The sequence below is a fragment of the Megascapheus bottae genome, chromosome 17, assembly GCF_031878675.1.
Source record: "Megascapheus bottae isolate mThoBot1 chromosome 17, mThoBot2.hap1, whole genome shotgun sequence".
NCBI classification, from domain to species: Eukaryota; Metazoa; Chordata; class Mammalia; order Rodentia; family Geomyidae; genus Megascapheus; species Megascapheus bottae.
This window is the reverse complement of record NC_143525.1, coordinates 50,974,210-50,986,901: the sequence shown is the minus strand read 5'-3', so window position 1 is coordinate 50,986,901 and position 12,692 is coordinate 50,974,210. Positions and strand designations below refer to the sequence as shown.

At 55.1% G+C, this 12,692-nt stretch overlaps 1 protein-coding gene and 1 long non-coding RNA gene across 2 annotated transcripts in view; one reads left to right on the top strand and one right to left on the bottom strand.

Moving 5' to 3' along the window:
• Positions 1 to 6,225, bottom strand: part of Aspscr1 (ASPSCR1 tether for SLC2A4, UBX domain containing) — a 41,758-nt gene extending 35,533 nt beyond the window's left edge. Inside the window, exons 1-3 of the mRNA XM_090351390.1 lie at positions 5,861 to 6,225; positions 5,395 to 5,450; positions 1,796 to 1,910 (exon numbers count right to left, since the gene is read on the bottom strand). Of these exons, the coding sequence (XP_090207516.1) occupies positions 1,796 to 1,910; positions 5,395 to 5,450; positions 5,861 to 5,962 (273 nt within the window). The 5' untranslated portion in view covers positions 5,963 to 6,225. The remainder of the gene's footprint in view (positions 1 to 1,795; positions 1,911 to 5,394; positions 5,451 to 5,860) is intronic.
• A 1,281-nt stretch (positions 6,226 to 7,506) lies between these two features.
• Positions 7,507 to 10,782, top strand: LOC150052123 (uncharacterized). The gene is made up of 3 exons (XR_016538472.1): positions 7,507 to 7,643; positions 10,190 to 10,279; positions 10,405 to 10,782. It is a non-coding gene; the product is annotated as an uncharacterized LOC150052123 (long non-coding RNA).
• Positions 10,783 to 12,692: the final 1,910 nt, after the last annotated feature.

The window sequence follows — 12,692 nt, the reverse complement described above, 5'->3', positions numbered from 1 at the left end:
CCAACAACAACAACAAAAGCGTTGGGTAAGGGGGGATGAGTGACTATCAAACTAGTTATGCAGAAAGTATAAACAAGAGGGTCTGGGAGTTTGGCCTAGTGGTAGAGTGCTTGCCTAGCATTCACAAAGACCGGGTTCAATTCCTCAATACCACATACATAGAAAAAAGCTGACGTGGTGCTGAGGCTCAAGTGGTAGAGTTCTAGCCTTGAGAAAGTCCAAGGACAGTGCTCAGGCCCTGAGCCCAAGCCCAGGACTAGCAAAAAAAAAAAAAAGAAAGTATAAACAAAGAGGACCACACAGACACACTAAAGACCCTATTTCAAAAATATAGGAAAAAGGACAGAGGAAGAAGGAGAGTTACAAAACTGAATTTAAACCTCAGTATTACCAAAGCAAAAACAAAACCTTACTCTCTTTCCTGTAGCACAGAGAGGGCACAGAGGCAGGGAAGTGCAGGGCCAGCTGTGTCCGTGACAGGGTCTCACACCAGGGCTGGTGTTCTCACCACAGCTAACCCTCCTGAAGCAAACATCAGCCTGGGGAGAAGCCACAGCCCACGGCAGAGCTGGAGCCCAGCCAGCCACGGGGAAGGACAGGCAAGGCCGGGCCCATTTGTATGGTAGGATGGAGCCATGGGGACAGCTGGTGTTGCCCCTGGCTCTACAGGTCCTATGAGCAGAAGCATCAGGCTGGCACATGAAAGCTATTTCCAGAAATGGATAGACAGCAATGAGGAGTTCGGCCCAGTGGTAGAGTGCTTGCCTAGCATGCACAAAGACCCAGGTTCGATTCCTCAGTACCATATACATTGAAAAAAAGCTAGAATGGTACTGTAGCTCAAGTGGTATAGCGCTAGCCTTGAGAAAGTCCAAGGACAGGGCTCAAGGCCCAGGACTGGCAAAAAAAAAAAAAAGATGGATATGCACCATAAACCCACCAAAATAGTAAACAAGCTGGGCACAGTGGCTCACGCCTGTAATCCTAGCTACTCAGGAGGCTGAGATCTGAGGATCAAGGTTCAAAGCCAGCCTAGGCACAAGAGGACCTGAGACTCTTTATTTTCAAGTAACCTCTAGAAAACAGGAAGTGGGAGGCTTAGCTCAAGGGTCGGCTGGTAGCTTGAGCTTTAGAGCTCAAGGACAGGGCCCAGGCTGAGTTCAAACCCCATGACCCACAAAAAAAAAAAAAAGTTCAAAGCCAGCCTAGGCACCAAAGGACCTGAGACTCTTATCTCCAATTAACTTCTAGAAAAAGGGGAAGTGGGGCTTAGCTCCCCCGCATAGGGCAGTAGCCTTGAGCTGAAGAGCTCAGGGACAGAGCCTAGGCTGAGTTGAAGCCCCATGACCCACAAACAAACAAACAATTATAAGGTAGGCGCTGTGGCTCATGCCTATAATCCCAACAACTCAGGAGGCTGAGATCTGAGGATTGCAGTTCAAAGCTAGCCTAGGCGTGGAAGTCCTGGAAACTCTTATCTCCAACTAAACAAGAAAACGGGAAGTTGCGCTGGGGCTCAAGTGGTAGAGTGGTAGCCTTGAGCTGAAGAGCTCAGGGACAGCGCCCAAGCCCAGTGTTCAAGCCCCACAACTTGGGGGAAAGGGGAACGCAATTCAATTTCCAGTCATTGCTATCCCAAGTTAAAACACTGGCTGAGCCTGAGCCAGGAAAATAGAGTGAGGCAGGCCTGTGGCTGACCTCGAAGCCTCCCCCTAGCTCCCGTTCAGCTCCTGTGCTCCCCAAGTCCCCCATGAAGCAGCAAGCAAACTCTTGGGTCTCGTGGCCGGCCACCTACCCTGTTCTCTGGCCCCTGGCGGCTCCGGGAGGCGGGCACCATTTCCAGTTTGGCATTGTTGGGAAGGTTGGCAAATCTCCACTGGAGAGAAAGATCAAGCACAGTCCTCTGAAACCTGCAGGACAGACCACAGTCACATGCTGCCCTGCAGACCCAACGCACTCCAACAGAGCTGGCCAGGCCCCAGGTGACCCCGCCCAGCTGCTCCCTCAGCCTCAACAGCAACCACTCAACATGGCCCCTCACTACAGCGGCCTTCACAAAGGAAGGAGTATGGCGCGAAGACACAGCAGCCTGAGCCTCTTTGTAAGGTGAGGACAGGATCTGCAGACCCCAGAAAGGAAACACAGCTTCTAACAGACTAACCTCCAGTATCCTAGCTACCTCAGCGGCTCTCATTTAGGTAACAGCCAATGGGATTGAACCCTTCCTCCCATCGCTCCTGCTTCCGGTCGTCCTTCAAATGGGCCACACCTGGTCGCCAGCACAGAAGGCTGAGGTTACAGACTCATAGCCAGCATGGCACAACTTAATATTCTCAAAGTAAACTCAGGCTGGAGTCGGGAGTGGAGTAGCCTAGTGGTAGAGTGCTTGCCTAGCATGTACAAAGCCCTGGGTTCAATTCCTCAGTACCACATACACAGACAAAAGCTGGAAGTGGTGCTCTGGCTTAAGTGGTAGAGCTCTAGTCTTGATAAAGCCCAAGATTAGTGCCCAGGCCCTGAGTTCAAGCCCCAGGACTAAAAAAAACCAAAACAGTAAACTCAGGCTGAGACCAGACATACAGCCATACTTTCCAACCCACAATAGCCATCACCGCTCCCTGAGATGGACTAAACACTTCCCAGTGGGGAGGGTCAGCATGGACCCCGTGTAGAACAGAGTGAGCCCAGTCTCCTGTAGGCCCCGTGAAAGGATGCTCACAGGTTTTCCAGGGCCCTGAGGGATATGGTTTCTCAAAAGTACTCGAGGAAGGGCTGGGAGTTTGGCCTAGTGGTAGAGTGCTTGCCTAACATGTACAAAGACCTGGATTTGATTCCTTGGTACCACTTACATAGAAAAAAGCTAGAAATGGTGCTATGACTCAAGTGGTAGAGCTCAAGCCTTGAGAAAGCACAAGGACAGCGCTCAAGCCCTGAGTTCAAGCCCCAGGACTGGGAAAAAAAAAAAGGAAAAAGAAAAGAAAGAAGTACTTGAGAACCAAGAGCCATAGTAAATCAGAAGAGACATGCAAGGGCGGGAAAAGAGGCCAGCAGCCTCAAGCAGCACATGTTGGGAACAGTCTCCAAGAACCTGCCCTCTCCAGAAAGTACAAGCATGGTCATGGCCAGCTGGCCTTGCAGACAGAAAACCAGGCAGAAGAGACAACAAGCAGTCTAGGCGGCACAATGGCATAGCAGGGACCTTAATATGTGGCTCCTGCCGCCAGCTCAGACCCACCTAGGGCCATGAACCAATGGGAGAAAACCCCTGTCCCTGGGGAGACTGAAGGGACAAGCAAAAGGAGAGAGACTAAAGGGGATATTTATTGTGCATTAACCTAGAGCTGGCAGAGCTGCAGCCTGAATCTCACGAGCTTCCCTGCCCTGTCCCCCTTCACCCTAACTCTCTCAGCTCCAGTAACATTACAAGTAACTACTACAAGTCTGAGAAACTCCCACCGAAGGTTCTAAAACAGTAACGTGTATGGCTGTGATCTACCAGACATGTCCAGTCCACTGAAGGGAACACAAGAGGGCTGTCTTTTGCCTCTGGCCTACAAGTCAGATCTTGAACTAAACTATATTTCTTTTCCTTTTTTTTTTTTTTTGTTGTTAGTCATGGGACTTGAGCTCTAGGCCTGGGTGCTGTTCCTGAGCTCTTCTCTTCAGCTCAAGACTACCACCCACCCCTTGAGCCACAGTGCCACTTCTGATTTTCTGGTAGTTAATTGGAGTTAAGAGTCTTATGGACTTTTTAGTGCCTGAGCTGGCTTTGAACCTCGAACCTCAGATCTCAGCCTCCTGAGTAACTAGGATTACAGATGTAAGCCACCAGACCGGGCTTTCCTTTTCCTTTTTAAGTTACTTCATTGTTCTTACAGAGGTGATGTACATTTATCAGTCAGGTAATAAGTACCTTTTTTTTTTTTTTTTTGCCAGTCCTGGGGCTTGAACTCAGGGCCTGAGCACTGTCCTTGAGCTTTTTCAAGGCTAAAGCTCTACCACTTGAGCCACAGCACCACTCTGGCTTTTCTTTTTTTTTTTTTTGCCAGTCCTGGGCTTGTGCTCAGGGCCCGAGCACTGTCTTTGGACTTTCTTAAGACTAGAGTAGCACTTGAGCTTCGGCACCACTTCTGGCTTTTGTTTCTATCTGTGTGGTACCAAGGAATTGAGCCCCAGACTTCGTGCATGGTGGGCAAATACTCTACCACTAGGCCAAACTCCCAGGCCCCTTTTTTAACTTGGTCAGTCATGCACGGTCCCCAAGATTTATCACTCAAGGATAGCACTCTACCACTTTAAGCCACAGATCTACTTCCAGTTTTCTGGTGTTTAATTGGAAAATCGTCTCAGGAGACTTTCCTGCCTTGATTGGCTTTGAAACACAATCCTCAGATCTCAGCCTCTCTGAGTAGCTAGGTTTACAAGTATGAGCCTTCAGCACCCAGCTCTTTCTTCTTTTTTTTTTTTTCTTTTTTTGGAGGGGGAGAGGGTCAATGGTGGGACTTGAACTCTGGGCCTATGCACTGTCTTTAAGCTCTTCAGCTCCAGGCTACGGCTCTATCACTTGAGCCACAGCACCACTTCCTGTTTTTTAGGGGTTAACTGGAGATAAGAGAGTATCACAGACATTGTACCTGGGCTGGCTTTGAACCACAATCCTCAGATCTCAGCCTCCTGAGTCCCTAGGATTACAGGTGTGAGCCTCTGGTTGAGGATTGGAACTTGGAGTTCAAGAAAGAAAAGATGGGGCTGGGAGTTTGGCCTGGTGGTAGAGGGCTTGCCTAGCACGCACGAAGACCCGGGTTCGATTCCTGGGTACCACATACATAGAAAAAAAGCCGGAAGTGGTGCTGAGGCTCAAGTGGTAGAGCTCCAGCCTTGAGAAAGTCCAAAGACAGTGCTCAGGCCCTGAGCGCAAGCCCAGGACTGGCAAAAAAAAAAAAAAAAAAAGAAAAGCCAGAGTGGTGCTGTGGCTCAAGTGGTAGAGCTTTAGCCTTGAAAAAGCTCAAGGACAGTGCTCAGGCCCTGAGCTCAGGCCCAGGACTGGCAATAAAAAGGAAGGCAGGGAGGGAACTCAGCGATACCCTCGCAAGCCCAGGAGCCAGGCACCGCGCCTGTTAGCCTTCTCAGGAGGCTGAGATGTGAGGATCGCGGTTCAGAGCCAGCCTGTGAGGCTCTCACCTCCAGCTGACCACTAGAACCCGGACTAGGCGCTGTGGGTCAAGGGTGAGGGTGGTGGCCTGGGGCCAGCGCCCAGGCCCAGCGGCCGACACGCGCCGCATGCGCATGCCATGGGCACACCGGGCACCCGGCGCTGGAGGAGGGGGAGCGGGGTTCCCCGAGAGCGCCCGAGGGAGCCCAGTCACTCCGCCGGACCGCGGCCGTGAAACTCACTTCAGGTCGTACTCGCTCGGGTTGAAGTCCTGCCGCCGGCATGTGTCCTCCAGAACCTGGGAGAGGAAGGACGGTGAGCCGTGTGCGCTCAGCCCGCGCCCGGCCGCCCGGCCGCCCCGCGCCCAGCGCCCGTCCACGCCCGGGCCGGCGCTCCTCGAGGGGGCCGCGCCGACCGCAGCCCAGCGCGCCCTCGGCGGCCGGCGGGCCGGGGCAGCGCGCCGGGAGGGACGCAGCGCAGCTCGCTGCCCGCGCAGGCCCACCGGCCCGGGACGCGCGGGGCCGCCGCGGGGGCGCGGGGTCGTCGAGGCCCCGCCCCGCCCCGCCCATTGGCCGGCGCAGGCCCCGCCCCCCGAGGCCCGCGGCGCCGCCCAAGGCCCCGGGGTTACCGCCACCCGGGCGAGGCCCAGCGCCGCGCCCCCCGCCGGCCGCCCGGCCCGCCCGGCCCGCCCGGGGCCCGCGGTCCCACCTGCAGCAAGACCGTGCTCGGCGTCACCTTCACCGTGTGGCGCCGCCCGTTCGGAGCCAGCACCGACACTGCGGAGCCCCCGCCGCCCGCCGGGGCCGCCATCTTCCGCTCACGTGACCCGCGGCCCGCTCGCCTTCAAACAACTTCAGCCGCAACAGCCGGGTCGTAAAGCCACGCGGCCGCCGCGGCGGGGCCGGCGCACTTCCGGGACCGCCTCCGGGCCACGCCCCCCGCCGAGGCCACGCCCCCTCCGCGGCCCCGGGCGGCCCCGCGGCGCGAGTCCCCGCCTGCCGCCTGCTCCCGGCGCGCGGGCCGGGCCCGGCGCGCGGCTCCGTCCAGCCGCCCCGCGCCGCGATCCCGCCAGCCCGCTTCCCGCCTTCCAGAGCCCTTCGCCCGCGCCCGCCTGCCCGCGCAGCCCCTCGCCACCCCTCTGCCCCAGCCCGGACGCCCACCCACCCCCCGCCCTGCGCGCCCCCTCACCCCAGACACCCACCCCCCGCCCTGCGCGCCCCCTCACCCCAGACACCCACCCCCCGCCCTGCGCGCCCCCTCACCCAGCCCGGACACCCACCCCCCGCCCTGCGCGCCCCCTCACCCCAGACACCCACCCCCCTCCCTGCGCGCCCCCTCACCCAGACACCACCCCCCCCCCCCGCCCTGCGGGCCCCCTCACCCAGACACCACCCCCCGCCCTGCGCGCCCCCTCACCCCAGACACCCACCCCCCGCCCTGCGCGCCCCCTCACCCAGACACCACCCCCCGCCCTGCGCGCCCCCTCACCCAGACACCACCCCCCGCCCTGCGCGCCCCCTCACCCAGACACCCACCCCCCGCCCTGCGCGCCCCCTCACCCCAGACACCCAACCCCCGCCCTGCGCTCCCCCTCACCCAGCCCGGACACCCACCCACACCCCCACACCCCCCGCCCTGCCAGTGCACCTGCGCGCACAGGTTACTTTATTTACCCCATCACCTGGACAGCCGCTCACCTGCCCTGTGTGCCCCATCTCCTCCCAGAGCCCTGCACTGGTGACTGGCCTTCTCTTGAAGCTCCTCCTCCGTGGTGAGTGGAGTGCTGTGAAATCCTGGGAGTAGACATGGGGGTACACACCCTTTCTTTTCTGGACACTGTCCTCCCCAGCTTTCCAGCCATGGTATATTGGTGGACCCATAGGTCTTTCATCTGCCCCATTGTCTTGGTGTACTCTGTGGCTCCCGGCCAGGATTCAGGTGCACAGAAGCTGAAGCACCGCGTTCCACCCCGAGCAGCTGCATGTGCTTGCAACGCCCCTGTGTGGGTGTTCTCAGTGACACACGACGGCACACATGTCACACACACACACACCTCTGTATATTGACAAACACAGGCAGCCCCAGGTATGTGAGACAAATTGGGAAAGCCACAGGGATGCCACTCAAGTCTACAGACTGCAGGCTCTGTGCAGCCTCACAGAGCCACCCACGCTGTCATCATGTCATCATCAGTGAGTTTGTTGTAACGTTTTCAGTCTGGACCTGTTTGCTTGCGACTGCCCCACAGACTGCATCTCCCACAGACTGCATCTCCCACAGACTGCATCTCCCACAGACTGTATCTTCCACAGACTGCATCTTCCAGTTGAACGATTGGAGCCAAAGCTGATAGGCCATCAGGAGAACTCCAGAATCAGCGTGCCCTGACAGTGAGGACATGAAGTTTGACCATCTGATGGTTATTTGGGGTCAGCCAGAGTCCGTACGCCATGGTCAAGGTCCCTTGTTCCTTGTGAAGTAAATAAGCCAGGTGTGGGGTAATTCTTTGAGCTTGCAAATATGTTTTTCCTCTAACCATTTACCCAACAATTTTGGCATCAGTTCATGAATGGCTCATTATTCCTCCGACCTACCCCACACACTGGAAATTAAACCCCAGGCTCCAGATTGCTGGATAAGCACTCTATCTCGGAACTACACCCCAGTCCTTTTATTAATTACCCACACTGGCCTCAAATTTATTTTATTTTATTTATTTTATTTGCTTGTTTAGCTAGCTAGTTTAGCTAGAATCCTGCCACTTGCTATGCCTTCAGCTAGCATTTTTTCTTTTGGTGTGTGTGGCGGGGGGGTGGCTAGCACTCTATCACTTTTGCCACAATTATCACTTCTAGTTTTCTAGTGGTTCATTGGAGATAAAAAATCTCAAGAATTTTCCTGTCTGGGCCGGCTTCAAACCACAGTCCTGACTTCTCAGCCTCCTGAGTAGCTGGGATTACAGACATGAGCCTCTGGCGCCCAGCTGTCAACCAGCGTTTTTGTTGTTGCTCAGATGCTGAACAACTGAGTTCCTGATGCTTTCACTCATTGGCTAGTTCTCTACCAACTGAGCCATGCCTCCGAACCCTACAGCCCATCTTTGGGCTGAGAATTTGGAGAACTTCTCTTTTGATGTTTCTGCCCAGGCTAGCTTTGAACCTTAACTATCTGGTTCTCAGCCTCTTGAGTAGGATTAGAGGTCTGACCCATCAGCACCCAGCTTAGCACCCAACTCTTGCTGCTTCAGTTTTTATCCTCTGCAGTAGTGTGAGTACACACCTAAGTGCCTCTGCACCTGACTCATTATTACATTCACAGCTGCAGAACAGTAACTCTCCAAACTGCTCCTCTTCCTTCAACAGCCTTTTACACACACACACACACACACACACACACGCACACACACGCTTCCTCTCTCTAAAAAATCCTAAGTATTAACATGAAGTGATGTCTTCTTTATTCAGAGGCAGAAGTTTTGACAGTCTCTCTAGCCCAAACTGGCCAAGAGGCTGCGTCCCCTTCCTCACTAAGTGACCCCCCACTCCAGGGTGCTGCCTGCAGGAATGGCCAGATGATCAGTCCCCTGTGTGAGGAGCTCACTCCGCCTCAGCTTCCCCCCCCCCCCCCGACAAATGGATGGGGCTCCTGTAAGACAGTGTGTGAAGAAAAACACCTCTCACAGTGCTGTCTGGGGTTCTCAGCCCACACCTCCCTCGGGCTTTAGTGGGTGTGGAGCGGGGGAGGGTGGCCCTCAGGAAGCCTTCCTGCTGCTCCAGAGGCAGCTACACAGCTGTGCCCCGATCTGCTTTGAATTAAAAGCGGCAGGCCCCTTTAAGGGCAGCATCTGTCACCCCGGGCAGTGCTGAAAGGCTCCCAGTGGTGAGATCTGAAGGTTAGTTTCTGCCTCCCCAGAGGCCACGTGCAAGCCTGCAAGCAGATCACAGGGTAGAAGAGGGGCTGGCCCAGGGTCACATGCCCAGCCGGCCTCCCTGGCTGGCAGCCACAAAGCTCCCGGAGACCTGGGGACCCGCTGCTGGTGGCTGAGATCAGGCCTGCAGTTGTTAGTAAGGGCGGAGCTGAGCCCCCCTGTATTCTGAGTCGCCTCCAACCTCCCTGAACTTGGGCTTGGATCAGGACACACGCTGGGAACACAGGGGTGCCCTGGACATCCCAGGCAGCCCTATGTCCAGCTAACAGGGAGCCCCTCCTGTGCCGCTTCCTTCCCCAGCTTTCCCTGTGGACCCGGACCCTGCCTGGTAGCCTGTGTCAGGACAGGCCCACCTGCAGCAGACAAGAAAGTGGGAGAAGCAGTGGGGTGGTTCAGAGAGGGGCCATAGGATCAAAAGCATCCATAGGTCTGAGCCTGGGCCTGGGGAGGCCTAGAGTGCTGGGGGGAGGGCAGCCAGGGGTGCAGTGAGGGCTCTTACCCCTGGGCAAAGAAGCTCTGATTCCTGCTTCAGTTCTAGGGTGAGGAGTAGGGCTCTCTTTCTGTCAAGTAGCCCCAAGGCGCACATCAAGTGACCCCATGATTCGGCAGAGCCAGAGCTGGAGTATACCACACACACACACACACACACGGCCATCTCTACCCTCCTCTGGCCCTGACACAGCCTCCTACCTGCTGCCAGTCAGCTCTTGGGGAGGGACTTCTTCAGGGCAGGGTATCCAGTGAGGGAGGGGAGGCTTCATGGAAATGAAAGGGGAGCTTAAACTGCAGAGGCTCTGCCTGACCTTGTCCTGTGACTGGGGCCAGAGCCATGGTGGAGGGGTGGCTTGTAGTTTCTCTGCTCATCTGGGCCTCGGAGGCCCATAGAGCCACTGAAGGGGCTGCATGAGGTGGGGTTCCTGAAGCTAGCACACAACAGCTGGTCCCCAGAAGGCAGACTGGCCTGCTATGAAAGCTCAGCCTGGAGGAGTGGGGGTGGGGGTTGAGTGGGCCCTGATCCAGGTAGACAGCCTGTGCCCCGCGAGGTCCCTGGGTGTGTAGGCTTCTGCTGAGGGTCTCGAGCAGGGCCATCTGTTGCTCTCTCGTCCCAGCACCTCCTGACCAGCCTGAACCACTCAACAGGAGCCTCAGCTCTCACCTCCTGAATCATCCTCCCAGGAATCGGACTTCCGACTTCAAAGGTGAGGCCCAGAATTCCCCTCAGTTCCCTGTGCTCATCCCTGTCTTCCTGGGCCCCCCGCTTCTCCCAAAACCTCAGAATCAAACTCTGTGCCCATCCTGTTCTTGGGGCTTACATTTTGCCAAGCCACCTTGTAGCCCAACGGACACCAGATCCAAACTCCACCACAAATGGTAACGAGAGCCAGGAATACACAGGGGCAGAACTTATAGCATCTGGCGCCAGTGTGGCAGAGGAGCAGCTGAGGGCACAGAAGGGCACATTGCATATCCAGCATTCACCCAGTGTTTCTGAGGGGCCACTGCAGCAAGGTGACAAAGGAGCTCCTTTCAAGTTGACCGTGCTCCATCACCACAATCGATTTTCAACATTTCCATCACCCCAAAGATAAACCTAGGCTCCTCTCACTAGCAGGCATTCCATGTAGCTTCCTGGCCCCTGGCAATTACCCCTGTACTTCTGTGTCTGTGAACTTGCCTATTCTGGATGTTTACTGTCAATGAAATGATATAGTATGTGCTCTGTTGTGTCTGATTTATTGTACTTAGCATAGTGTTTCCAAGGTGTCCTAAGCGTCAGAACTTCCTTTTTATATCTGAAATACATTCCCTTGTAGAGTTATGCTATATTTGTCTTACCTGTTCCTCTGCTGATAGACTTTTGACTAGTTTCAAACTTTTGCCATTGAGAACAGGACCTATACAAGCTTGTATTTGGATACCTGTTTCCAGTTTTTTGGTTTTTGTTGTTGTTGTTTGCCAGTCCTGGGGCTTGACCTCAGGGCCTGAGCACTGTCCTTGGACTTTCTCAAGGCTAGAGCTCTACCACTTGAGCCACAGCACCATTTCTGGCTTTTTCTATGTATGTGGTACCGAGGAATGGAACCTGGGTCTTGGAGAATGCTAGGCAAGCACTCTACCACTAGACCACACTCCCAGCCCTAGTTTTTTGTTTGTTTGTTTGTTTTGTATCCGTGCTGGGACTTGAACTCAGGACCTGGGCACTATCCCTTCAATATTTTGCTCAAGGTTGGTGCGCTACCACTTGAGCCACAATTCTCCTTTCAGATCTTTGGTGGCTTGTTGGAGATAAGTCTCATGGACTTACCTGCCAGGGCTGGCTTTGACCCATGGTCCTCAGACGTCAGCCTTCTGAGTAGCTAGGATTTATAGGCGTGAGTCACCGCCCCTGGCTCTATTTCTAGTTCATTTAGTTATTGGCATTGCTGGGTCATAGGTCAGTGTTACATTTAACTTATTGAGAAGTCACAATAATGGATTTCTGCAGCAGCTGCACTATCCCACATTCCCACAGCAGTGCACAAGGGCAGACTATACATTCTCACTGGCACTTGCCATTTCCATGCTTGTGTCCATAGTCCCCCATAGGGCACAGGGCAGTGTCTGGAGTGCTGGTGGACTGGGACCATGGTGGCCTCTGGTCTTGGTGCAGATGGCCTAAAAGCAGAGGCCCAGCACCCTGAGGCTTGAAGGACTTGCCATCCGGGGAGATTTCACCAGGCCTGGTGCACTAAAAACTCCCAGTGGAGACATCTAAGGCACAGAGGACAAGCTGGCCCTGGAGAAGGACAAAGCCAGTTGTTATTGTTTTTCCAGTGAACTGAAAGACAAGTATGAGGCGCCATGGAGCGTCTGCGTCACAGTCCCTGGCTTTAGGGTTGCCATTTGTCATTCATCAAGTCAGGACGGGGGGGGGGGGTGCAGAAGGGCAGGGGTCTTGAGATGGAGGAGGAGTGAGTTGCAGGCAAGGTTGGGCTTAAGTCCTCTTTCCTTCTGCTACTTGTGTTGACAAACCAAAACACAAACTCGTGGTTCACGGTGCACGCTAAATCTTGTTTCAAGCAAATGCTGGAGAAGATGAGCATGGCCTCCGCTGCTCCGGGAACGTCACTGGCAGTCATCATCACCACCCTGCCGAGCCCGTTCACGCATGGGCTCCCATAATCCCTCAACAACCCTCTGACAGGCACGGTCATTGCCCTGCTTTAAAGAAGAGGAAACAGGGACCCACAGAGAGGTCACAGGCCTTGCCCAGGAAGTGGCTCAGGGCCAGAGTGGTGTGCAGCACAAATCTGGACGGCGATGCTATCCAGCTGGAAGTCAGTGTTTCTCTGTGGAGAGCTGGAATAAGACACCTAGAGTGAAGGGCTACCGGGGCACGTCCCTGCCCACTGCTGAAGTCTGGAGCAGATCCGCTTTTACCACTGGAGAATGTGAGAGGACACTTGATGGTGACAAAGCAGCTGGGCTGGGCCAGTCCTACACTGGACTTTTTTTTTTTTAATGTGGGTCATGTGGCTTGAACTAGGCCTAGGAGCTGTCCCTGAGCTCTTCAGCTCAAGGCTACTATTCTACCTTTGAGCCAAGCCCTACTTCCTGTTTTCTAGAGGTTCC